The sequence below is a fragment of the Ailuropoda melanoleuca genome, chromosome 16 (genome assembly GCF_002007445.2).
Source record: "Ailuropoda melanoleuca isolate Jingjing chromosome 16, ASM200744v2, whole genome shotgun sequence".
Classification (NCBI taxonomy): domain Eukaryota; kingdom Metazoa; phylum Chordata; class Mammalia; order Carnivora; family Ursidae; genus Ailuropoda; species Ailuropoda melanoleuca.
This window is the reverse complement of record NC_048233.1, coordinates 88754263-88780374: the sequence shown is the minus strand read 5'-3', so window position 1 is coordinate 88780374 and position 26112 is coordinate 88754263. Positions and strand designations below refer to the sequence as shown.

The 26112-nt window shown below is 61.7% G+C and overlaps 2 protein-coding genes and 1 long non-coding RNA gene across 3 annotated transcripts in view; 1 reads left to right on the top strand and 2 right to left on the bottom strand.

Annotated features, from left to right (window-relative positions):
* Positions 1-926: 926 nt before the first annotated feature.
* MRGPRG (MAS related GPR family member G) lies at positions 927-1787 on the bottom strand. The gene has a single exon (XM_019802747.2). The coding sequence runs from the start codon at positions 1785-1787 to the stop codon at positions 927-929; it is 861 nt and encodes a 286-aa protein (XP_019658306.2).
* An 8872-nt stretch (positions 1788-10659) lies between these two features.
* On the top strand, positions 10660-15752 carry LOC117796744. Its single transcript, XR_004621404.1, has 3 exons — positions 10660-10730; positions 13531-13698; positions 15147-15752. It is a non-coding gene; the product is annotated as an uncharacterized LOC117796744 (long non-coding RNA).
* Positions 15753-19404: 3652 nt separating this feature from the next.
* The window catches only part of LOC117796623 (USP6 N-terminal-like protein), a 9915-nt gene continuing 3207 nt past the window's right edge, over positions 19405-26112 (bottom strand). Inside the window, exons 3-12 of the mRNA XM_034644853.1 lie at positions 25287-25326; positions 24857-24987; positions 24414-24601; positions 23511-23652; positions 22848-22896; positions 22363-22483; positions 21314-21379; positions 20731-20820; positions 20287-20440; positions 19405-19570 (exon numbers count right to left, since the gene is read on the bottom strand). Of these exons, the coding sequence (XP_034500744.1) occupies positions 19405-19570; positions 20287-20440; positions 20731-20820; positions 21314-21379; positions 22363-22483; positions 22848-22896; positions 23511-23652; positions 24414-24601; positions 24857-24987; positions 25287-25326 (1147 nt within the window). The remainder of the gene's footprint in view (positions 19571-20286; positions 20441-20730; positions 20821-21313; positions 21380-22362; positions 22484-22847; positions 22897-23510; positions 23653-24413; positions 24602-24856; positions 24988-25286; positions 25327-26112) is intronic.

The window sequence follows — 26112 nt, the reverse complement described above, 5'->3', positions numbered from 1 at the left end:
ATGGAGCCAAAGGGTTCACACCCAAATGTCTCCCTCTGGCTCCAAAGAGTTTCAGTGATTTATCTGTTCAATATTTCCTGTAGAGCTTGCATGTTTTGACAATGACCATAAACTATATATTTCTTTTAATCATCAGAAAATACATAAAATGATTTGCGCTTTGAAAGCTAAGAAGCACGGCTTCGTGTCCCTCCCTGTCCCTCCCTGTCCCTCCCTGTCTCTCTCTCACTTCCTCCAGGAGGAAAGCCCCAGGGCAAATGGGCAGGGCAGGGCAGTGTCTGCAGGGAGCAGGCAGGGGTGGGGCAATGGGTGGAAGAGCACAGGATTCTGGGGAGGTGGGGAGGATAAAGATGGGGGCTCGGGGCCAGGGCACCCTGCAGGAGGTGAGGTGTCCGGGACCCTCGGTCAGGGGTGGGGCCGGAAGGGCAGGGCCCCCCCTCGAGCTGCACCCCCCCTGCAGTGAGCCCACTCCCCAAGTGCGCTTCGGGCACGTTTGGTGGGGACGCAGCACCATCTGGCGACTGGCGAGGAACTGCTGCGGGGGCCTGGGGCGAGGCTGGTTCCACGACCCTCTCGCAGAGAAGAGTCAACAGCACGGCCCTAGTGGCCTTCGCACAAGGACATCCCCAGCACAGACAGAGCCTGGGCTCCCATCGGTCCAACCCCCTGATGCGCCTCGGTGCCTGTGGCCTGAGCTGGCGCAGGGTGGGGCGGAGGCAGGAGCTGGGAGGTGGGCTCTGCCTGGGGCCTGTGGGTGCTCGCCGCCCCTTCCTCCTTCCCCACCCCCAGGCCTCCCTGACCTCCTCAGGCTCCGAGTGCTGCAGGGGTCAGGACCACGGCGGAGGCTCCGTCCTCAGCCCTTGGGTCCCCGGGGCCGGTGAGCTGGGGCTGGTGGTCACCCGGGAAGGGTCGGGCCGGGCTGGCCCCTACAGGAGGCCCATGGGCAGGGCCAGCCCCCGGGCCTCCAGCGGGGCCTCCTCCCCCAGGGACCTCTGGAGAACGGCCCGCAGCGGCTGGCGTTTGCCCGGCTGCCGGCCGGCCACGAAGTGGATGAGCGGCTTGGCGCTGCTGTGGACGCAGGCCAGGAGCGTGGCCACCGGGAGGAAGACGGGCAGCAGCAAGTTGAGGAAGGGCTGCAGAGCCCAGCAGAAGACCAGGGGCAGGCCGCAGAAGGGCAGCAGAAGCACGGAGCCCAGGGCAATGCCGCAGAACCTGGGCCGCGGGCGCCGGGAGCAGCAGCCCACCCAGACGAAGAGGACCAGGCCGGCCACGCCGGCCACGCAGACCAGGGACAGCAGCCACGTGACGCTGGCCGTGTGGTACCGCAGGCAGGTGAGCGGGCTGGCGCTGGTCCGCAGCAGGCCGCAGGCGTGGGCCGGCAGTAGCACGGCCGGCGGCGTCAGGGCCCAGATGAGGCCGCAGACGGTGCCCGACGTGTGCCGGGGCCGGTGGCGCTGGCAGCAGTCGGGGAAGATGTGAGAGAGGCAGCGCTCGGCGCTGAAGGCCGCCAGCAGCCAGAGCCCCACGGAGAAGCCCGCGAAGGAGATGGCGAAGTACAGGCTGTCCCGGGAGCCCAGGGCGGCCTGCACGACGGAGAAGCCCACCTGGCAGCCCAGGAACAGGAAGTCGGCGGCGGCCAGGTGGAGGACGTACACGGAGAAGGGGCCCCTCCTGATGTGCAAGCCAAGGTGCCAGAGGACCAGCCCGTTGCCCAGCAGCCCTCCGAGGCCGACGGCCAGGGTCAGGTAGAAAAGCACACTGCTGAAGGTTCTCCAGAGCCCAAACATCCTGGCTGGCTCGGTGGCGGCGGCGGCCCTGGGGGGAGGCGGCACACAGGGCTGCGGGCCTCGGGAGTGGCAGGCCGTGGGGCCCGGGGTGGGGGGCGGGGGCAGCAAGCATCGCCCCAGGTCACAGGGCTCCGGCCCAGGGGCCACCCTCTCCGGCCTGGGCCTGACCCTCAGGCCTCAGACTGGGCAGTAAGCCGGGCCTGGTGCAGGGTAGGTGAGGTGATGCTGGTTGGCGGGTGCGGGCCCTGCCCTCCTCCCTGCTAGGGGGCTCCACGGAGCGCACCTCAGATTTACAGGGCCCTGCACAGTGGGCAGACGTCAGCAATGGCGGGACAGGTGTCTGCAGGCAAAGGACCCCCATCTGGGCCTCACATGGAGGGGCTTCCTGCCTCCTCCATCAGGGACTCTGCACGTGGCTTCCCACCAGGAGGGCCTGGACCACACCCTGGTAAGTCCCCCACCCTGGAGGCTCTGAGGGGTCGTGTCCAATGATGTCCCCAACGACACCGTCCTGCACTGGCAAGGGGGGGAAGGAAGATGCACGGGTGGAGACAGCAGGTGGCTGGGAGGGTGTAGGTGGGCTGAGGGAGACCCCGGCCTCCCTCTGGCACTTCTGCTGTCGGTACGTTGGGGAGGGGCTGCTCTGAAGCCACAGAGTGGGCGTGGGGACTGTGGTGATGGGTTGCAGAGCCCTGGGTCCTCTGGGGAGAAGCTAATGTGAGTGTTTGCTGCCAGGGGCTTTAAGGGCGCCAGAGGCCGACAGCCCTGTCCTAGCCCAGGCCCATGCCCTGCTGGGGATGGTCTCCAGGGGAGGGTCTCCAGGGGAGGGAGAACGGGTCCCAGGGATCTCTACTGGAACAGCTGGGGATCTCTCGAAGCTGTCCCTTTCCTGTGCCCTTCCCCCGGGACCCACGGTGGTCCTTGTTCTCAGCTCAGAGGCACAGCTGAGGGGCCATCAAGACCCTGGCTCCAGGTTAGGGGGCGCAGGGTGGGGAGAGCAATGGGGGGAGGACAGAGACAGATGGAGAGGGACAGAGATGGGGTGAAACTGAGAGATAGAGCCAGAGGTGAAGAGGGAGACAGAGACAGGGGGATAGAGAGACAGAGACAGGGCCCACCTAATACCCTTTGGGTTCCCGTCATGCACCTTGTCTGGGCTGTGCCCCTGCCCGGGGCACCCTGACCCCCTCCCCACTACCCTGGGTCCCATCTACGCTAAGGACCTGCTCTCCTCTCAGCTCCCCTTCTGCCTCCTCTGAGCACACCCGCCAGCCTGGTACCCCAAGCATCTTCTCTCTGGTTGCCCTTGTCCCCTGTGGGGTCTCGCCTTTGTCCCCTCGAGCCTTGTCCTATATGGGGACACATGCTGGTTCATCCTCAGGGCCAGTGAGCTGGGTCGCCCTTTGGTGTCCTGGGGTGACTGTGCTGACCTTCCCTTTTCGGGGCTGCGATGTCCCCAAGGTACACCGAAGGAGCTGACCAGACTCCGCGGCTCGGAGGTAAGCGGCAGGGAGGCCAGGCTGTGCTNCATGTCCCAGCACCTGCCCCCCGCGTCCTCGGGGGAGCGTCTGTCTCCTCACCTGAGCAGAGTGGGTGGGTGGAGGGGCACCGAGCCTTCTCACCTGCGCTTGGAGCCTCCTTGAGATCTGTTGGAGTAGTGGCACGCACCACCCGCCCGGCCCTAAATCCTCTCGTGTCCTCTGGGGCCCGGCTGGCTGGACCGAGGGCGTCTGGCCAGTTCCCTGGAAATGGGAGGAGTGTGCTGCCCGTTCGCAGGCATGAGCTCAGACGGAGATGTCCAGACAGCGTGGGCTGGCCCGCGCCTCTCTCCTCAGCCCATCCTGCTTGCCAGTGCCCCCTACCCCTGCCCGGTGCCTGGAGGGAGGAGGCGGCAGGCTGGGGACCCCTTGTCCAGCCGGGCTGGGCCACACCTTCTGGGTGGTTCCACGGACATGGTGCTTCCTCCTGGAGTCCTCAGGTTTGTTGAAGGGATGTGTGGGAGGCAGGAGCTGTGGGCGTGTCTTCCTGACCCTTTCTGGCTGTGTGACCTTGAAAGGACCTCACACCCTGTCCCTCAGTTTCCCCCCTTCTTGGGCTGACCATTGGTGTACAGCTCAGTGCCCGGCTGGGGGCTGGGTCTCATTAGGGGTCACTGGCGGGTGTTGCTGTGGGTGGTCCACACAGGTTGGTCCCCCTTCCTAAGGGCCCCCCTCTTCCCGTCCACATGCCAGCCTCAGACCCCAGGGTCCCAGCCATCAGCAGATTCTTGGGGTTAAAATACTTCTCCGAATTTTGTTCTGCAGAACCGTGTAGCCTGAGATGTTCCTGACAAGGAATTTCCTTCTCCAGGACTGTGTTCTGTAGTGACTGGAGACTCTCCGGGCTCCCCAGCTCGGTGCCAGAAGTGATGTTGGGGGGATGCTGTTTGTCCTAGCATTTCTCAAATGGCTTCCAGCTCATTTCCGAAACATAGGCGGCCTGCTTGAGCCCAGGCGGAGGTTACTGACTCCCCAGCTCCCGGCATTTCTGCGCTTCGCTTGAAAATGTGAACGGTGTGTGCGGCCTGCGGGCCTGGTGGCCGGTGTCCTTTGCAGGATGTGGCCACCTGCCCTGCCTGCTCCCCCTGCAACTGGCTGGTGCCTTGGGACCTACCTCAGCGTCTCCAGATGCTCCCCCCCCGCCAGCTTTCCTCAAAGGTCACACTCCCTGGGAGCTGTCCCCAGCACACCCCCCTCTCCCCGCCGTGCTGACTGTTCTGTCCCCACCCTGTGGGTAGGTCCTGCGTGGCGTTTGCTGCTCACTGCCATGAGCCGGGCTCACACGTGCCAGACTCTCAGGTGGCGGCAGTAATGACAGCAGCAAACACCTGCGTGACGCCCGCCGGGCTGAATGGGGCCGTGGGAGACCGTCCGCAGCCAGTCCCTGCAAAGCTATGAGGGAGGCCTTATTGGGGGGAAGTGAGTGAGGGTTTCGAGAGGAGAGCATCCTGGATTACCTTGGTGGACCCTAGACGCGGTGACAGGTTTCCTTAGAAGAGAAAGAGACACAGCCACAGGAAAGGAGAGGCCGCAAGACCATGGAGGCAGACGCAGGCGGTGCGGTTGTGACATTAGCCCACGGACGCCTGGAGCCCTCCGAGCTGGAAGAGGCAGGAAGGACAGTCCCTGGAGCCTCAGAGGGGTGCAGGTTCTGAGGATTCAGACTTGCAGCCTCCAGGCTGGGAGACCGTGAAGTCTGCTGCTGGCGGCCGTCGTGGTCCCCCGTCGAGGCTGCCCCAGGACAGGGCTGGGAGGCTGCTGCCCCGTGGATTCTCCCCCTTCCAACGCGTAGGTCCCCTGACCTGCAGATGGGCCCATGGAGGCTGGGAATCATGGCTCACGTGTCTGAGGTGGTGTGGACCTCGTGGGGCGGCGGGGCAGCGGGGCGGCCAGGCGGCTGTGAGGTGCGCCTCTCCCTGCTGGAGCACATGGGGCGCTCAGTTCCAAAAGGCTCTGCGTTCCCAGACCCTCGAGTTGGGGTTGAAGCCAGAAACGCCACACGCTGTGTGTTTAGACACGTCTTTCCTGAGCTGCTCTCGTGGCTGGTACCCTGTGTCCCGACCCTGACCACGCCACGGCAGGATCCCTTGTGTGGAGTGCCTGGAATTGGACCATCTGGACCATCTTTGACATTCGCAAAGGGCAACTTCACGTGGCTCAAGCCCAACCCAGCGCTGAGGCTGCAGGCGTGGGCAACGTCACATCTTAGGGACGTGTCATGGAGGCTCAGTGAAGAGCACGTGTCGAGAGAAACTGAGGGAAAGGCAATGGGGTGGCGGCACGGAGGTTCCCCTAGCGGACCTGTTCTCGCAGGGTTTCCACCGCCACCATCCCATCTGAGCCTCTGAGACCCAGAGCGGGGAGTCGAGATTGCCCAGATCCCCCAGGGGCAGGTGGCAGTTGGGAACAGAGGGAGGTGGCCCCACTCCCTGGCAACGGGGTGTCTCGGCACCACACCCAAGCCACTGGTCGGCCTGCGAAAGGGCTTGGTGGGGAGGGTGTGCCTCAGTGCGGGTTATCCAGAACGGCGAGGCCGACACATCGGGATGATTGTCAGAGGAGGGGCAGGCCATGGCGGACCACTGTCGGGAAGCCCCTGGCTGGTCAGTAGGCAGAGGGAGGAGGATGTGTGGGCAGAAAAAACCTTTCCTGTGGTTTTAGCCGGACTTGGCAAGGGAGGGCGAGCAGGGAGAGAATGGGCCACTTTGAGTAACTCGGGGGCTGTCCCTGCTGTCTGAGACCTGCACCGGGCTGGTTAGGGCAGGAGGTGGCGGGCCTGGGGGCGTGTGAGAGCCCAGTACAGCAGGGGGCCTGTGGGCTCTGCGTGGGCTGGTTTGCATTTGAAAAGCTTCCAAGCAGTAGCTTCCTGTTCCCTGGGAGGGACCGTCCCTGCAGGATCAGCAAGGCTGCAGATGCCAGAGCTTCGGAAAGACGTAGAATAAAGGGAGAGTGGACCCGGGTCTGAGGCTCTGTTCTATCTGCCTCGGGCTCCCGGGGGAACAGCCTGCTGGGCTGAGAGCACCCCACGCCCGCCCGGAAACCAGACCCTGGCCGGCACGCGGCTCTGCTGCCTGCAGCATGGACCCTGGTCCGGGGTGTCCGTTCCTAAACCCCAGCTTCCCACCGGTTCCTTGTGAAGTTTGCACGCCGTCACGCATGTGTCATGTTCCTGTGCCCAGCACGAAGGCTTGACACACGGTGTTTACCAGTATAGCTGTCGGAAGTCTCTTCTCTAAAACCCCCTTCGTGACAAGAACCAAGCTCAGCCCCTGTCATGGCCACCGGGAGGGGGCAGGTGGGGGGCGGCTGAGCGGAGACCCCCGGGGACCCCAGAGCCTTGAGGACAAGCCCCTGACCGCTGGCCCGTCCCAGGCGCCGATGGAGGGGTGGGTGGGAGCGGGTGTCAGAGAGGAAGGAGGGTGGGGCCGCTGGAAGAACTGTGCATTTTCGTGAAGAAAAGAGTCCAGAGGGTCTCATGTTTGGGGTTGAATATTTTTGCTGTTTTCCCCCTTGTGAGGTAATTAAATAGCCGAGGCATGAGCCCGCTTCACGTGACCAGGACACGCCCCCGCGGGACGGTAAGTGTCACACTTGCCTCTCAGTCGGAGCTGGCTGGGGCTGGGGGGCGGCTCCCTGGGCCCCCGGCTGACGGGTCGCCCTGAGCTCTTCAACACACAGGCCGGGGGCCAGCAGCCTTCCTCACGGGCCCCCGGAGAGGGGGCCAGGGTCCCACACCCTTCCCGGGAACCACTGGCTGCCCTATTGATCGGGGACAAGAGATGGGCTGTTCCCGGGAACACTGTCCTGGCCCGAGCAGCTCCAGGGGCTCCTGGGGTTCTGGGGGCGGGGACTCGGGTTGGGGGGGCACTGGCTCTGGGGCTGGGCCCGGCCTCCTTGGACCCTGAGCTTCCTCTCCTCCTGGCCTGTGTCAGGACACTGGCTGAGGTGAGAGCAGGTGCGGGCAGGGCAGGAGGTGAGGAGTGGAGGCTGTCCTTGCCTGGTGGAGCCTGGAAGCTCTGCTCCCTGCTTGGCCGGCGGCGCAGCTGGAAGGACGGCCCACCCCATGCCAGCGCCCTCTGGAGTTAAAGGCCAATGTCAGCCTCTGCCCAGGACCCAGTGGTCAACGCCCCAGGGCAGGGGGCAGTGGATGGCGGTTTCAGCCTGCACCCTGGGGAGGGGTGCGGGGAGGGTGGACGGGCTCGGCCAGCGGAGGTGGGGGATCGGTGCCCACCCCTCATCAGAGAGGCACCTGAGCTTGTCCCAATGTGGATGGTGCACAGAGTGGGACAGAGCTGACCCTGGTGGGTCCCCACCGGGGGGCCAGGGGGCCCTGCAGACCGCTTTCTGTTTTCCGGTGCTTTCCTTCCTTATTCATGATTACTTTGTTCCTTCCTTTATTGCCCTTTTTCCTGTCCCTTTTGGTTGAGAAGCTCATTCACTCTTTCATTTTTTTTCCCCACAGACATGAGTATTAAAAACTATAGATTTTCTTGTTTGCCTTACTTTAAATGTGTTTCATAGATCCTCGGGCGAAGTGCTTTCATTATCACGGTGTTTTGGAAATTCTGAAGTTTCATTTTTTATTTCCCATATCATTCAAGAGCCCTTTAAGAGTTTTAAAATGTTCACAAGAAGGACCTTTTCCTGTTGTTACTTTGTTCTTAATTTCCTCGTGATCATGGTTCGAGCCATTTAGCCATTATTTTATGGGATCAGCGGGCACACCTGCAGCTTCTGGGATGTGAACGTCTTTTTGGGGGGGCACCGTTCTACCCCCCCGCACATCTCGCTGGTAGCAATGACTCCAGAGGGTCTTGCTAGGGAAATGCAGACTCACCAGGGAGCTCACCAGTGGGTTCACGGACCTGACCCGTGCCCATTCGCACAGGGTCGACAGGTCACTGCCCGCCCTGCCCGCGGTCATGTCCACAGGGTGCGGTCCGTTCTAGAGGCCAGCTCTTGGGACACAGCTTCCAGGGCCTGCCACGTGCCCTCCACAACCTCTCTCTGGAACTCACTGGAAAATGTTCTGCCATGTGTCCCTGTGTTGCAAACCTTCCCAAATCTTAGACCTTCTGGTGTCTTCTCGTCTGTGAGTTGGCTGGACCAGCTGGGTGGCTCCCACTTGGGGTCTCTCTGTGATTGTAGACAGATGGGCCGCTGGGGTTGGAGCCTTCTGAAGGCTCCACGGGGCTGGGTGTCCAGGATGGTTTGCTCTCACGCTAATGTGGACTGTCTGGGAGCCCGCGGGGCTGTTGGCGGGAGCTCCTACCTGCAGTAGCTGTGGTGTGGGCCGCTCCCAGCAGGGTGAGGGCTCCAGGAACGGGGGACGCTTTGGGAAACCCAGGGGAAGCTACAAGGCTTCTCGTCACCTCATCTTGGATGTCCCGAATGTCACTTCCACCAGGTATGATTGGTCAGAAGACCAGCCCAGAATTAAGTGAAGGGGATTAGACTCCAGACTTCCCAGCACAAATTATCTACCCGAGTGCGGTAACCATGCGGCCGTGGCAGGGGGAGCACCATAGTAGGGAGTAGCCGTGGCAGGTAGGGCCGTGGCAGGGGGACGGCTGTGGCAGAGAGGGATTTTCGCCACAGCATTTAGACTTGTGTCAAGTGTCAAGATGGAAGTCAGTCTAGAAGGGGATAGTCAGCTGTTCTTCGTACTGCTCCTTTAATTCTCCTGTGGTCTTGAAAACTGTCACCGTAAATCGTTGGGAGAATTGCCTTGCTGCTCCTTTCTTTATACCATGTGGCCGTTGGCTGGCAGTAAAGCTGGGACAAATCCGTCTCAAGTTAATAAGAAAATTTTGTTTTATTGATTCTCAAAGATTAAAGCAGAAGCAATGAGTGTCTTAGTCTAGGACACTGCGTCTGGGCCCTGAGAGGCCGGGGCTCCTGGGGACTCGCTCCCTGGGGGCAGAGCTGCTCTCCAAACCCCGCGCTCCCCACCACACCGCCGGCCACGCTAGAGCCACGGGAAGCTTTCGAAAGCATCACCAGCTCCATTGCTTTGGGAATGGTTACGGACGCAGAAGGTGTCCCAGGAATGCGCCAGTGGCGTCCCACACTTACTTAGGTGATCAACAACGCGTACGTTCAACGGGGTCTGCCTTCTTTCCCGCCATCTGTCCATCGGGCTTCTGCCACGCACGCCTCCTTCCTGCCCAGACTTCCAGATTGCAGACTATCGGGGGACACGATTGCCAGGACGCCAGCCACGCCGGATCCCACCCTCGTGGATCCCGTAATAGGCCCCCCCACTCCACCTTCCCGAGGGTGCCCTCCGACATTCGGCAGTCAGCGGCTACGCGGGCTGACTGTGGGCTGCGCTCTGCCCCGCACATTACCACCCTCCCTCCAGCGTCAGGTGCAGCCCACCTGGCGGGGCTGGAACTAAGCCCGGGCAGTGCGGCCCCACTCCGGGCCCTGCCTCTGGGCACTGTCTTTACCGCAGTCCCACCTTCTGTTTCTGGCGCCATCTCCAACGAACCTCAAATGGTTCATTTGCCCCCCAGCAGTGGAAATTCCTGCTTTTCTGCGACCGTTCCCGGGACGTAGAGGCCGTAAATTAAGCATGGCGTAATCAAATCGGTGCCTTGCAATAATCAAATCAGTATGATCTCCCGTTTGTGTTGCAGGTAACATATCCACTTGGTGTCAACTTACAGTTCTTGCTCTCCCCGGACAGGGAATTCTGATGGACCGTAACTGGGCTAGAATATTAAATCCAAGTATCGTGCGGCCGGTGAGAACTTTGTGGGGCCAGGTTTCCCAGCGGGGAGATTGGCAGCAATGCAGGAATCCAAGAAAGGAGGAGCGGGTTTGAGCCGTGGCTGTGAGCCCTTGCTTGGGGATTGGAGTTAATCTCACAGTCTGACCCTGCACTGATGGAAATTATGCCCGACTTTGAGCATCCTTCCTGACTGGCACGGGGCCAGCCACGGGACTGAGAAGAATCACTGTTTCTGCTCGATGCTTCCTGTACGTGGCTCCCCACCAGGTCTGGGGAGCTCGGTGTCTCCCGTCCGTGGGCCCTGGACAGGCTTTGTTCACTCACTACCCAGGGAAGGCGTGGACATTGCCCTTTTCCAAAGAACAATCTCAGAGACATTCCCTTTCCTGTCAGTTGCTGGGACTCCCACGCACTTGTGTGCGTCCTCTCTTCTGCCCAGGCCTGCATGTTTGTCCCAGCGTCACCTCGCCGTGCTGGCGGCTGTTGCGTCATATGGAAAGAAACAGGAGGCTGGTGACTTCTCCTTTTGTGGTCACTACATCACGAGATGTGGGATCTTGGACTGATTAGATCTGATTTATAGCCAGAGAAAAAATTTTATCTGGAAGTCGGATTCATTTGCTCCATTTTCTTGGAAGATTGAGGGACACACACAAAATGCAACAGCCGGTAGTTTTTTCCTCTTTTCTACTCTTTATTCATTGTGGGGAACTGAAGGCAATTTGTTCGTTTGATTCCAGAGGGTGAGGCCTGCTCCTCTAGGGAGAACCTGGGGGGTGCTTTTGGTCGATTTGCTTCCTTCTTCTGGATAGAAAAATACCTTGTCAATTGTTGTTGGCGTGCACGTCTAAGCCAAGGACTGCACACGGAGGCATGGGGGCTTTAAAACGCGCTGCAAGTGTTTTTACCGGCTCTCCTATCAAGAGGCGGGGTGTGTACTTCCTTCCTTGAGTCTACGTGGCTTTGACAATGGAGCACGGCCAAAGTGGCACCATGTGACTTCTGAGGCCAGGTCCAAAAGGGCCAGGAAGTTTCCTCCTTGTTTGCTGGGACACCTGGTCTTGGAGTCCCGAGCCCACGTATGACGTTCGACTTCCCTGAGGCTTCCACGCCATGGGGAAGACCGAGCCACGTGGAAAGGCCACGTGTAGGCATGCTCGTTGACTGTCCCCACTGAGCCAAGGCTTTCACGTATCCCAGCCAAGGCAACTGCCAGTGAGGGAAGAAGATTCCAGGTGATTGCAGCCCCCGGCTGGGGGCCCTTCACTCACTGGTGGGTTGGCTTCCTCTAGGTGTGGTGGGTTCAGTGTGCAAGCACGTGAGTCTTTCCAGTTGAGGCCCTGGATATGGCGAATTAGAGATCAGCCATCCCTCCTGTGCTCTGTTTTCCTAAACGAGAGAATTCATGAGCACAACAAAACGGTTCTGTTATTTGCGGCCGTTTTAAAGGGCATTTGTTGTACAGTAATGAGAAACTAGGACTGGAGGACTGGCCTTAACTCTCCACTCTTGCCCATGAGAGATCGGTGGCCAGTTGTCTCAGTGGGGCAGTGGGAGTTACAGGCGAGGGTTTTGGGGTGTATTGTAGGCCTGGGTGACAGTATCATTTCTGTCCCTGTCCACATCTGGCTGCCACCGGAGTCCAATGGTGCTTCAACTCCGCCTGCAGACCCAGGACACCTGGATCCTACGAGACTCATTCCATCAGAAGTGTGGCTGCAGCAGAAACAGACGGAAGACCGCAGGACAGCGGAGGAGCAGACCGTCCCGTGGAGCAGTGAGGCGCGGTGGGCGGGTCGGCAGATCGGTGGGCCAAGGAGGGGCTAGCCGAGGAGCCGTGGTGGAACTCTCGGTTATCCATCTGGGAAAAGTGGCCTGGATCTGCACCTTACTCCGTACGTGCTCCAAGGAGACCTAAATGTGGAGAGCGAAACTGTAACGGTGTTAGAAGCAAAGACACGGAAGGATACCTTGTGGCCTCGGGGTAGGAAGAGAGATCTAGGAGGCAGATCACAAAGAAATGGCAAAATGTAGGGAAGGGGTGAGAACGTCAACTACCTTAAATACCTGGACTTCCGTTTATCAAAGGCCACCGGTAAGAGGTAAGTCAAGCTGCAGACTGAGAGGAGACCTAGGATAACGGTGATTAACAGAGGATTCTAAGTAGCCCTATAAGGAAAGGAGAAAGATGGAGAGTGGGAAAATGGGCCACCATATTGACGGCATCCACGGAAGAGGGAGACCATGTAGTCTGTGTGTGTGGCAAGGTGCTGGGCCTCTCTAACGACCTGGTAACTGAAGATCACAGCAAGGGAAGGACCGCGTCACACTCCTGTGTTTTGGAAGTGAATCCAAGGACTAGTGAAGACATGGATCAGCAGGAACCCTCACCGGCTGGTGGCCGAGGGACACCAGCCTCGCTGCTCCAGAGGGCAGTGCCTAGCACAGCCGGAGATGCGGTCCCCGGGCTCCCGGCGGTTTCTCCTTTCCTTCTACCAGGTGCATGCAGGCAGGAAGTTGTGGGTTCCACAAGGAAGCCCTGAGGTTCTGGGGCAAGACGGGCCTTCCGTGGCAGAGAGCATCGAAATTTGGAAAACAGCTCCCAGGGTGCTCTGAATCATAGTAGAGACTGAGGGCCTGACCGTAGGCTAGCAGGGGACCATGTGCCTGGGGCCGCCCACCTCGAGCTGGAGTTTGCTAGGCTCGCCAAGTCCTCATGTCAGCCAGGCAGGCAGCACTCCGTCCTCAGCCGATGCAGGGCTTTGGGGTCGGGCATGGGCAGGCCCAGTGGGTCCGGGAAGTTTTAGGATCCGGTGGCTCACGCCTCCATGTCACTAAAGCCTTCACTTTAGCTCTCTCGTAAGGATTTGAAGGGGGTCCCCCAGGCCAGAGGGTGGAGGAGGAAGACGTGGGTCTTGTTCATGGGTACGTCGACATGTTGTTCCAAGCATAGCATGAACGGGTGCAACAGCATAGCCCTGCCGAGGGGTACCCACAAAGGACAGTGGGGCGGGGAAATTCTCACCGTGGGCAGGGCTGCGGGCATTGGGCCCACGTCGTGTGGAAGGAGAAGTGGTCTGCAATAAGGAGGCATGTGCACGCTCGAGCAGTGGGAAATAGCATGGCTGGGAGACAGTGAACGGGAACCCAGTGATCATGGGTCTGCAAGGGCTCAGACTCCCCAAGGATGAAGGTTTGGGTCCCCCTCTGGGGGAAGCAGCCACTAGATAGAGACGTGCAGAGTGAGGGGTGGATGACAGAGATGATGAATATTAATTATGGCCTTGGGGAGAGGGCCTTAAGCCCCGGGAACGGTCCTCAGTGAAGAGTCCAGGTGGGGGCTACCATGAAGCCTCGGTAAATGGTCAGACTTAATACAGGGTTCTAGTGGGTCTGAACAGCGCAAGGGCTGGCTCAGACGCCTCTAAGGCCTTACTCCACGTCTTCCCTCCATCGCTTCTGATTCCAGGTGCAAGCAGCGCCTTTATGAGAGCTTCACACCTCCGTTTTGTTCTTCTCTGACATTGTGACGTGGGAAGCAGGAAGGAACCCGCTGGCACACGTGGCAGCCCGGTGGGACGGGAGCGGTAACACATCCCGGGAAGGTCCTCAAGCGATGGACTATTGGAGTTGGTGGGTAAGTACTCTTCTCTGTCAGGCCTGGGGCGGCCAATTCTGAGAGGGTCCATCCCGGCTGCCCACACGGTGGCCAACTCACGGCTCCCCCATGCGGCCATCTTGTTTCCTCTTCCCAGGCTCTCATCCCTGCCCCTGAGGATCACCTCCCAGATAAACCACTTCTGCCCAAATCCTTGTCTCCAGGTTTGCTCTCAGGGGGGACCTGGGTTAAGACACCCTTCACTCAAAGGCGAGGTCTCTGTGCCAGGTGTGGGAACGTGCTCCTGAGAACATTCAGGTCAGGCAACAAAGTAGTTCTCGGGTCTTGAGGAGCCATTTCCCCTTTGCACCTGGTGTGAAATTCAGACACTGCTGGCGGGTGGTGGACCTTGGTTTGATGTCCACCCTTTGAAGCCTTCCAGTGTCTCAAGGAGCCAGCGGGGGGACGGGCCATAGATGAGACCTCAGAGGAGGAGTAAGGTGTGTGCGCTCCCAGATGCCAGTCTCCACACACACGAGAAGCTGTCATAAATGCACCCAGAGAACTTGCCCATGGAGGCTTTATGCTGACATTTTCCAAAGCCTTCGCCAAACACTGGGGTGGGCGTTCACTTCTAGAAACAATAATCTGGTGAGCAGCTGTGTTGACAGAAGTCCTGATTATAAGACAATTGAAAATTCTTAGGAAAAAAATAACAAACATTCTTTTAAGCACGCGGCTGTGCTTCCTGGAACTTCGGGGTATTTCCAAGGACGTGGGATGCAAAGAAGAAGTGTCACATGAGGGGATGGCCCTGAGGGATGGGCCACTTTCAGGAGCTTGGAGCCTTGGGCTGAAGGGGCGGTGTGAAGCTGGGACAAGGATGGCGCCCACTCTGTAAGAGGCTGGCCCCCTGGGGTTCTGTGCACGAGGACAGGGGCTGACACGGGTGCCTCGGGGTCTGGGAGCTGGGCCAGAAAGAGCCACACCTCTAGCTTTGCTGCTGGGAGCTTTCCAAGAAACCAGGACAAGTCTGGTTTCACATCTGCTGGGAGACCTCTATCTCTCTGGGCCCCCCACGGCTCACGGTCCCCCCGGGAAGTTCTCTGGGGCCTGAGGGTGGGGACCCCACTGCAGCTGGCTCTCCTTCTCCAGCTAGTGACCCATCCAGACAGGTCACCCTGCCCCCCCCACCCCTGCCACAGAGCCTCCTTCCAGAGCATCCAGCGTGTGAGGGGAAAGCCAGGGTGTCAGGAGCGGGGGCATTCCCACTCTGACGTCACAAACCCCCAAATGTGGCATGTGAGTAGCTTCTGGGTATCATCAAAGGCTACAAGCTCAGTGAAAAAATGAGTTCTTTCTTTCTTTCTTTTTTTTTTTAATGACCTGTCTTTTCTTGTATATGCATCCCTGTCTTTCCCTCCCTTTCTCCCATCCACGGTGCACTTCCCGAACGTGGGCTCTCCACCTGCTTCATTCCCTTTTAGTCCTTGTGAATTTGAGAAACCCGTGAGCAGAAGTCCACCATAAAACGATGACCTCTTAGCCACACCACGACCAGCAGCTTCTCAGGACCAGCTCTCCCCCCACACGGAGCCAACCAACCGGAGCCCCGCCGTGTGTGCGGTGGAACCACAGGGGGGAGGGGAGGGAGAATCCGTGGGCCCCTGGAGGCGATCCTGTCTTCCCATCCCCGACGGTGACGCGCTCCTCCGTGAGCCGAGCTGTTCTGTGACTTCCCGCGGCTACGTTCTGTGTGTTCAGGGTCGAGGTCCTTCACGTCTTCCAACAGGTTTGTTCCAAAGTCTCTGATTATATCAGAATTTATTCCTTCACGTTATAAATGACGTTACTTCTAAACCTCACTTCGCGGTCATCTATGGAGAGCATCCGGGGGCGTTGCTACGTCTCCACACGCTAACGTTACTATATCCTTTATGGAGTTTGGGGCTTTGGTACATGTGGTCGGGTTTTCTGCACGTAATGAGTTCGCTTTTCCCTTTGCAATCCTTACGCCTTTATTTCTTGTGCTTGCCTGTGCTTGCCAGCCTTTCTAGTAAATGCTGAATGCAACATCCTTGTGTTGGTAATAAACTCGGGGAGACAGGGTTTTGATTAAGTTTGTCGGCTGTGGGTTTTTGTGTCAGATGAAGAAAGTTCCGTTCGATTTCTAGCTTGCGGAGGGTTTTTTTTTTTAATCAACTGATGTTGAATTTTATCAAATGCTTTTTCTGTGTCTGTTGAGATAATCCTATGGTTTTGTCTTTTGTTCACATGACGAATTACTGAGGCAGCGTTTACATCCCACATAGTTCACACATCCGAAGTATACAGTTCAGGGGTTTTTAGTGCAGTCACGGAGCTATCCGGCAAAGACCACAATCACTTTTAGAACATGAGTGTCACCCCAGAAAGAAACCTGGACCCTTTAGCTGTCACCCCAAACCTTGGTCTCTCCCCACCCCCAGCCTCAAGCATCAACGAATCTACTTTCTGTCCCTATAGGTTTGCCTGTTTTGGACATTTCACAGAAATGCGATCACACAGTACTTCTGTGTCTGGTTTCTTCCATGGATCAGAATGTTTTCAAGGTCCATCCATGTTGTAGCAGGTGTCAGGGCTTCCTCTCTCTTTATGGCCCAGTAATACTCCACTGTGTGATTTACCACGTTCTCTGTATCCATTCATCCGCTGATGGACATTTGGGTTGTTTCCATCTTTTGGCGATTGTGAATGGTGCCGCTATGAGCATTCCCCTCCGTGACTCTGCGTGGACACTGGTTCTCAATGACCCCAGGTGTGTCCACAGGATGGGAACTGCTGGGCCACAGGAGGACTCCGCGTCTCACTTGTTGAGGACCCACCACGCTTCAAAAGCAGGAAGTTAACGTTGCGCTCACTGTTCTCTGATGGCCAGATTGCACAAAGGTTATGCCAAAGATCCCAGCCACACGCGTCACATCCAAGGGTCTAGTTCCGAGTTGGCATGGATTTGAGTTATTATGCTCCTTTAGTCTTCGGTGCTCTGGAAAATCTTTTCAGTCATGATCCCAGGGCTCCCTGCTCAGGGAGCGGGCAAGCTACTTGTTTTCTGTTTCTGGGACCTGGATAACTCTGGGAGGGATAGCCCCCCCCCCCAATTCTGCAAGGCCCCGAGATGTCAAAGCATCACAAAGTATAGAAAGCACAAAACATGACTAATCCCTCCCCTCCCTGCCGAGGTCTGACCCCCGTGCCCACTCTCCTCTGGCTGCACTGGAGCCCTCTTCACCACGCTCAGGGAAAGAGGGGAGGAAGGCATCACACTGTCTCCACCTGTCCAGGTGAGCTCAAGGAGCCAGCGGATCCCCTCCCTGGGTGGCCACACCCACGGCCCTGTAGGCTGCAGGGTTCACAGTTGAGAATCTCTATTTGGACCCCTCCGACTAGGGAACTGGGGAGGGGGCTACTCCCACCTGCCCACCCTTCTTCCCACCGAACGCAGACACAGGTGTGAGAGCCCAGGTCTCTCCTGTTACACTAGGCAGTGAAGACATTTGTAAAGATGCAAAAATGAAACCCTCTTCTCACTAAATTCCCTGTTATTTATTTTTATTTTTATTTTTTTTAAAGATTTTATTTATTTATTTGGCAGACAGAGAAAACAAGCAGGGTGAGTTGCAAAGGGAGAGGGAGAAGCAGGGAGCCCTGGGATCATGACCTGAGCCCAAGGCAGATTCTTAACCCACTGAGCCACCCAGGCACCCCTCTAAAAGCAAATAGAGTTATTTTTGTGAAGATACAGTTTATGTTAACATGGGATGGGCTGTGGGACATCTGTCTCCACCCCAGGAGTGTCCTGCTGCCCCCTCCACCAAGGACAGTGTCAGCACAGACTTTCATCATTGATGGGGGGGGCAGACTCGGGACCTGCACGTCTCCCCTTCATACGTTGAAGCCCTAACCCCCAGTGTGACTGCATTTGGGGATGGGGTCCGTAAGGAGGTGACTAGAGTTAGATGAGATCCCCTGGTGGGCTCTGATCCAGGGTCACCGGGGTCCTCATTGGAAGAAGGATGGACACCGGAGATGCGCATGCAGAAGGACAATGGTGTGAGGACACGGCAAGCAGACACAGTGTCTGCACGCCACGGACAGGGGCTTCTCCAGAAACCTGCCTTGCGGACACCTTGACCTGGGGCTTCCGGAGGCTGGACGTGCTCCAGGAGATGTGTTGCTGTGTTTGCGTCCCACTCTGAGCCGGCCCCTTCTTCCCAGGGCGTGGAGGACTCCTTCCACACGCTGGTGCGAGAGATCTGGCAGCACAAGGTGTGGAAGCTGAGCCCGCCTGACGAGGGGGGGCCCAGGCTGCCTGAGCTGCAGGTGGCTGCTCTCCTGACCTCCCTTCCAGGCCCCCTCTGACATCCCTGCAGACCCTCTGTGCCCCAGGAGCACAGGCACGGGGCGTGGAAGTGCCGGATGCCGGGAGGAGGTGCCGACGGAGGAATGAGGAGGGGAAGGAAGGAAGGAAGCACCACGGGAGCCCGGCCAGCCCAGGCTCCCCGGACAGAGTGACCGCAGACCTCCCAGGACGCTTTGCACAGACTGTGGTGACCTGAGGCCCCCGGCACCCCGGCTGTCGCTCTCCTCCCAGCCCCGTCCTGGCCCTTTGGCCACAGGCTGAGTCGCAGTAAATTATTTGATGGTCTTGATCCTGGCGTTTGGCCGAGATTAGAAGGCACCTGGGACCCTCAGCTTTGTCTGCCCGGAGGCCCCTCTGCAGGGATACCTGCAGGGGTGGGTGAGGCGGCCCGGGCCGAGCCACCCTCTTCTCTTTGGGTGTCTTCGTGCTCAGAGCTCTGGGTGCCAAAGGAACAGGCTGGCTTTGCCTTGTAACAAAACGCTTTATTGAACTTTCAACAGCAGACAGGCTAGGAACCAGGGGCGCGAGCCTTCCCCTGGGGCGGGAGACCTGCTTTGCCTTTCGAGGAATGCTGGGGTCACACGGAGGCGTGGGTGCTGGCGTCCCCCACCTGGCAGCCTGTGCTGACCCTGGGTGTCGGCACGTTTCCTGCGTTCGGGGCCCCCGAGAGGCAGGTGCTGAGGATGGCTGACCTGAGCTGCAGCCGCAGCGCTGGGGTTCCCGGACAGGGTCCCCGCACGTCTGCGTGGCCTCGGCCTCTGCCCTGATGCTGCCAGGCGACTGCTCCAGACGCGGCCTCTGGTGGCACGTGCCTCCTGCTATGGGGGAGGGGGAGGGTAGGGCCCACCTGCCTGCCCCTGCTAAGCCTTAGCTGGGGTGGCCTGTGGCTCCCAGCACTGCCCTAGGTCAGAGACCTAGATCTGTGGGACATGCCCGGGTCCCACGTGGCCACATAGAGCCCTGAGAGGGCTCGCCCAGCCTTGGGCCAGAACCCGGGACTGGTCAGGGCCACGGGGCGCTCGGTCCCGTCTTCATTCTGGTCGTGGGGGGGCTTGTGCGGTCTCTGCCCCCCCCAGGGCCTGGCCGGCTGAGGTCCCCCTGGGTCAGGGACTTGTGCCTCCTGGGGGGGGGTGCCATCCTCCAGGAAGGCCAGTGTGACGAGGCAGGGCATGGTGCTGGCCGGCCAGAGCCTCAGGGCCCCCACGCTCAGCACCACGCTCTGCTCCAGAGGCCAGGGGGCATCTAGCTTCCCCATGGACGCGGAGGTCAGAGGGTCCCGGGCAGGGGTGGGGCCTTGGGGCTGCTGGCTCAATGCTGCCCTGCCTCTGTCTCGGCTATGCCGGTCACTCCCCAGAGACGGGCATGAGCTGCTGTGGCTGCAGGGCGGGAAGGGTGTCCTGGGCCCCACAGCTGCCTCTTTCCTGGGCTGGGTGGACACTGTCCTGGGAGTCCCAGGGGTGTTCCGGGGCCTGGTCTGTGGTGTGGCCCCCGGGGTGGCCCAGGTAGGGGCTGAAGGGAAAGGGACCCAGTACTGTGCCTTCAAGCTCACGTCCAGGTGCCACCTGCCTGCACCGTCCTGGTGCCCTGGGAGGTTGGGCAGGGAATTGCATCGCTGGGGGGGCAGCCGGGCCAGCCAGGGGTCCTGGGCTGGGGGCAGCTATGTCAGAACCTGAGCCCCTGGGGGTCCTAGCCTCAGGGATGCAGCGGTGGGCTCCGTGGATGTTTCTTCCCACAGCAGCAGCTCCTCAGCCTGGAGGATGGCCTGGCTGGGAAGGCGTCCGGGCTGCTCACGTTGGGCCGCTGGACCTCGGGAGGCCGGCCCATCCACTCCAGGGAGCGTCTCAACGCTCGGAGAAGGGAGGAGGGGCCTGGGTGCTGGGGACCCTTGCTCCAGGCCCAGGGGCATCATGGGGAACTCCTCGGGGCCTGCTGCAAAGAGGCAGACTGCATTAACGTCTCCAGCAGGCTGTCTGTCTCCAGCCGGCTGGGCCCAGGTGGGCTCGTGGCTCCCTGTGTCCACCCTGGCCTGCCCCTGACCACAGCCCTCCAGGCTGCTGATGCCCGGGCCCCGCAGTGATCGCCCGGATGCTCGCCCTGGCCCGGGTTCCCCAAGGTGGGAGCAGAAGAGGAGAGGGACGGAGACGAGGAGGAAGGCCCCGGGGCCTCTGTCCACTGTGTCCTGCCCCGGGAGGGTGAATCCGGAGGGGACGGGGCCCTGAGCCCACCTGGGGGGGGGCAGGTCGCACTGCATCCTTCTCAGCTGGGCCATGGAGGCCCGAAGGTGTCTGAGCACCCCCTCATCGTCCAGGGCCCAGGGCTGGGCCAGGGTGTCCTGGAGAAACTCCCAAAGACCTTCCAGGGGCAGCTTCAGGAGGCGTTCTGGCCAATGGGTGTGAGTCAGAGCCGGGGCGCCCAGCCTGCTGCCCCAGGGTGCCTCCCAGGGACGGCTGCCGGGGGTCCAGCTGCACCGAGGAGTGCCACGGGCAGAGCCGTGGCCGGGGGGACCCCGTGTCTGCTGCTCGTCTGCAGGGTGCCTCCCAACCCGCCTGCCGGCCCCCGTCCCTCCACCAAGGCCTGCACGCTCCTCGCTGCTCGGAGCGGCGGGCCAACGCCCCTGCCCCCCCCCCCCGACACCCCGGGCTCCCGCGGGCTCACTCATTGCTGTGCACCTTGAGGATGGTGTAGGCCATGGCCGTGAGCACGCGCTCCCCGTCCAGGATGTAGGCGTCCCAGAGCTTCAGGGTGAGCGAGAAGGGGGTCTGTGGGGACAGCAGGGTGGGAGGAGCAGCCTGAGCCGGGCCCACAGGGAGCCCCTGCCACCCCTGCCGCCCCTGCCCACTGTCGAGGTCCCGCAGCCCCTCCTGGGGGTGTGCCCCGCCCGGGGAGGATGGGGCTCCAGACGCCTCCGGGTGGTGAGGGCCTGGCCGGCACGACCTTCAGACCTCGGGGGCCACAGACTCTGCCCCACGCTCGGTGGCCACACGCCCCGAGAGGACTCCAGGCTGGCTGCAGAATGGGCCGAGGGTCTGTCCACACCCCAGGCTGACCTGGCCTTCCCTGGGAGAGCGGAGATGGAGACAGTCCGTCCTCTGAACCTCCTCGAGGGGGCCTCTTGGGTTCTCCCCGCGAGCCTCAGCCTTTAGGGCCTCCGGTCGGGCCCGGCCGGTCTGGAGGGTGGGGCTGAGCTCGGGCCTCCCCGGGGGCCAGGGGCAGGGAGCAGGTCAGGCCCCGTGTGGGCTTGGGTGGCCTTACCCGGTCGATGAAGCACTGAAGGAACCACTTGGCCGTGTAGATGCCAGTGCCCATCTGTTCCTCGTCCTGGAGGAAGAGCAGAGGGTGCTCAGGACCTGGCCTGGGCCGGGCCCCACGCACCAGGTGGACACACTCCCCACAGCCCCACTTAGCCCCGAGGACGCCCCGGGGCCCAGCAGGAGAAGGAACAGGACAGCAAAGTCTGGGCAGCTTCGGCAGGGTTCTGCTCGCCCTCCACCCCTGCCCGGGCCATGGGGACGGGGCGTCTGGACAGCGTCTACTTGCCAGGTGCTCCTTCAGCCTTGGCAGTCCTTTGGCAAGAATGAGGTCGTGATGGGCCTGAAACCTCAGCAATTTGGGGAATCCTGAGAAGGCCCCAGGCCCCCCAACAATCAGGGCCTCTCCCCCACCAGGTGGGGGGGTGAGTCCTGGCAGGTGTCTCCTCTCCCATGCCCTGGCTCCCGTGTGTGCCCACAGCCCTCCCGAGTCCTGGCTGGACCCGCTCTTCCCAGACAGCAGGACTGCCATCCAGGGGTCAGGGGCAGAGGACCCTCGTCCTCACAGACACCCAGCGGTGTGGGTGCCCTGGGCTGAGGACCAGGCCCGTCTGACCCAGCTAGTCTCTCCTGCGGTGGTCGCAGCAGGGGCAAGGGGGTCCCCAGCACCGAGGGGCAGGGAGTACAGCCCACAGGGAGGGTAATGGGGGTGTGCAGGGCCATGTCCCGGGCTTGGGAGCCAGGCTGGGGGCCCACGGGAGCGGGAGAGGCTGGCGCCTGGGCTTCGTCTGGCCATGGCTGGTGGGAGGGGCCGGGGGGCAAGCCGGCAGCCAGACAGGAGGCCGAAGGACCACGGGAATGCGAGAATGGTCTGCAAATGGTGGGGTCAGAGGCCACGGCTACAGGACCGCGAAAGCCCCCTGCAGAGGCGGTGTCCTTTGCCAGTGGGGAGGTGGACTGGGTGGGGGTCCTGGCCTCCCCGCTGCTGGAGCAGCCGTGCAGGAGGCTGTCCTGAGCTCCCAGTCCCGTCCAGGCGCCCTGCCCGCCCCCTACCGTGCATGGTGTGCCGCTCGGTTGTCATCAGTTGAGCCAGCGCCCAGAATGCGTCCTCCTCTGACAGGAACATTAGCAGGACCCCCACGATCTGGCTCATGCCCTGGCAGTAGCCCACCTCCTGCAAGAGCCAGGCCCCGATGGAACGAGGCCACCTCGTCGTGGTGGAGGTCGGGGTCATGGGAACCTCCCTCCGCTCCCAGGTTCTGATTCAGAGTACGTCTCTTCAGGACCAGACCGCAGTTGTCGCGTCACAGCGGTGCGGGCTAGAACCCCTGGCGGCCCCAGGGCTCAGGGACTCGGCCGGCCGTCCCCTGCCGTGAGGTCTGGACCCCACCCCCAGCCTCAGTCCTAGAGTCGGGAGCCCCTCCCTTGTGTCTCTGGGACATCCGGAGCTGGGGTCCTAACTATGTGCCCTGGTGGGTCAGGAATCCTCGAGACAGAGGGCACCCGCGGGGCAGCAGGCAGGGCAGGGGGCCACTCACGGTGTTGTAGATGGAATACGCCGAGAGCACGTGGAACAGGGCTCGCTGCCTGGGAAAGGGGAGAGCAGGGTGGGTGGCTGTTGTCTGGCCAGCCCACACAGCGAGGCCGGCGGGGGCAGAATCCAGCCTCCCGGGACCTGTGGTCTTCAGGGCACCTGGGCGGGGGCCCTGTCTTTGGGGTCAGGTCTACACACAGTGACGTGCGGCCAGCTCAGACACACAGTGCGGTGGGAGTTTATCTTCATTCTGCTGTTTTCTGTTTGCCTCCATGACAGCTGCCGCCCTGGGATGCGCAGCTCCTGGGTTTTCCCGGAGCCGCCAGCTCGCCCTGCCCCTGCCCCTGCAGCCCTGGAGCGGCCGCCAGCTGCACCCTGACCGTTCCCTTTGGGGCCAGGCGCTCCCCCTGCACCGCTGCCCACAGCCCCTAGGCCTCTCCTCCGTGGGTTTGCCACCAGGCCCTGTCCCGGTGCCCTCCCGGTCGCCGCCGACCCCGGGGGCCCCTGGGTCATCCCCAGCGCTTTTCCCACGCGGCAGGACTGTGTTTGCTGCCATCACCCCCCCTCCGCAGAGACCCCGGGTTGCCCCCCCAGAAGCCCCTGGGCCACCCTGACCCCCGAAGTGTCCTGTGGGGACCCCAGAAGCCTGCTTGCCCCGCAGCCTCACCTGATGCCATAGTGGTCCCAGAACATGACGTGGTTTCGGAAGGTCCGGTTCACGTCCAGATCAATTTGCCGATGTCCTTGGAGAAGAGCTGGGCCTGCTTCTTCATTTTCTGTGGGCAGAACCGGGGGGGAGGAGCCGCGTCAGGGCCACGGAACCCTAACTGCCCCCAACTGCCCTCCTCAGCAGGGAGCGCTGCTGGCCGCCACGTCGTGTATCCTTGTGTCCCTTGTCTCTGAAGCCGGGGCCCCGCCCCAGTGCCCACCGTGCCGTGATGCCCGTGTCGGGGCTCGGGCTCTGCAGCCCTGGGCAGGGAGGGCACTCCCGATGGTCAGTCCGAGGCTCCTCCCCTCCCCCACAGCCTGGGGCCTGAGCGTGTCCCCGCAGAGGCTGCTCCCTGGAACGTGCTCCCAGGGCCCAGGCCCATCTCAGGGCACTCGGGGACACAGGGAGGGTCCCTGGGCCTGTGCTCCTGATGCCCCCTGGAGCCCTGCAGCCCTGCAGGGGCAGGGCAGAGGCTGGCTCTCCTCCCCTTTGCATCCATGAGCTCCTTCTGCAGCCCAAGCAGAAACCTGGCACCGGCCCACCTGGCCGGCCCCCACCCCAGGTTCCGGGACCAGGAGGGCTGCTGTGGGGCCCCGGGCCTGTCCAGGGTGCCGGCTACCATCACCCTGATGCTAAACCCACCCAGGAGGAGGACACAGCCCCACAGCCCTGCCTGTCTCTGACCCCACGCCTGCCCTGCTCTGGGGCCCACGGGACTGAGGTGGGGGCAGCAGGGAGATGGCGGGACCCTCGGGACTGAGAGGCACCAGGAGAGTGCTGGGGCCGCCCCGGGTCCCCGAGGCACATGACCTCACCCCTCCCTCCCCACGGGTTCCCCTGAGCTCCTGCCAAGGCCTCATCCAAGGGCCATGCCTCTGCTGGGGGTGGAAGGGCTTACCTCGTATACCCCTTGGTTGGTGGCCTTCACCGTCTCGATATCGAGCAGGAGGGCCCACAGCTGACCCCGCACCTGCGGAGGGACCCCTTTGTAGACACGACGCGCATCTACAGGAAAGAAGGCGGCGCTGGTGAGACAGGCCCGGGCGGCACTGCGGAGCCCAAGGAGCACCAGGCATCTCGAAGCTTCTGGACTTGGTTCCGTGGTGTCTGCAGAGAGGCTGGGTCTCCCTAGAGCGGGGCCCCGACTCCCACAGGAGGAGGGGACTGTGGCCCGGCCCTGTTGCTCCCTCTGTTGTCCTCCTTGGGCCTGGGGGGGCTTTGGCTCTGGCAGCAGACGCTCCCCAGGCAGGGGACGCTCGTGGGGTCGTGGGGTTGGGGGGTTGGGGGGAGGCTGTGGGCTGCACCCCATTCCCAGGCGGGACACAGTGCCATCTGTGGGGACGCGGCGCCCCACCTTCTCACTGTGACGGTAGCGGTCCCATTTCCGCAGCATCTTCACCCACTTGTCGGCTCTCCGGGTCTCCTGGCGATGGTGCTGGAAAATAAGAGGGGGGTCAGCAGATAGGCCACCCGCTGCTGTAGGTTGGTGCCCGGGCAGTGTCCAGGCGCCCTTCGGGGCCTTCGTGTGAGCAGACACAGAGGAGCAGAGAGGCACGGGGCCGCTCCCGCTGACTGCGGCTCCGGGTCTCAGGCCCATTCCCGGCAGAGCATGGAGGGCTGGGAGAGGGGGTTTTGGTGAAATAGCCCTGGGGCAGCTTTGGGGACTGGGTCTGCCGTCACCTGGCCCCAGGCCCACCCACCGCGTCCTGCCCGAGCCCCAGGACAGGCTCGTACCTTTGCCTCGTGGGGGCTGGGGCCGGGCAGCTCCTTCTCCCTGGAAGGCAAGAGAAGCAGAGCCCTGAGGACCAGGCCCCGGCCCTACAGCCCCCAAGGCTCGGCCCAGGAGACTCGGGAGGGGACGGCTCACCCCAGGGAGGGCGGGGGCCGCTTCCTGTCGGGGGTGTGAGAGAGGCTGGTGCTGGCAGGTGGGCTGGGCGGGGTTTCTCAGCAGCCCCCCAGAAGGTCCCCTGCCCCTGTCCTGGGATGCGCCAGCGTGAGAGCTCTCAGGGCAGCCTGGGGGCCTCCTTTGACCATCGGGCTGAGGTCCCCAGGCCTTCCTAGAGCCTGGCTGCCCAGCGTCCAGCCTGCCTCTCCCTCACCCTGGCCCTCACCCCTGCTGTCCCCTGACTCCACCCCTCTTGTCGGTCACTCCTGCCTCTCTGGCCCATTTTTACCCCTCGTCTTGTCAGAGCCCTGAGCATGACCCACCCCTGACCCCTCTAAACGGGCCCCTGTCCCTGGGCGGTGAGCAGGGACTGAGGCCCCGGGAGCAGCCCGGTGGCCACACAGGGAGTCTCCAGGCTCGGCGAGGTCTCGTGGCGGCCATCGGCCCAGCAGCTGCTTCCCTTGCACCGAGGCCACTGCGCGGTCCCTCGTCCCCTGTTCCCGCCCCAGGGTAGCCTCTTCCTCCTCTTCCCGCCTCCTGCCCAGACGGGTCGGCCCCCCCCTCAGCTGCCCACCCTCCCTCCCTGACCCTGCCTTGTCCCTGGCATCTCCCTGCCGTCCTGCAGGGCCTTCAGGAGCTGTGACGGCCCTGCCTTGTCCCTGGCATCTCCCTGCC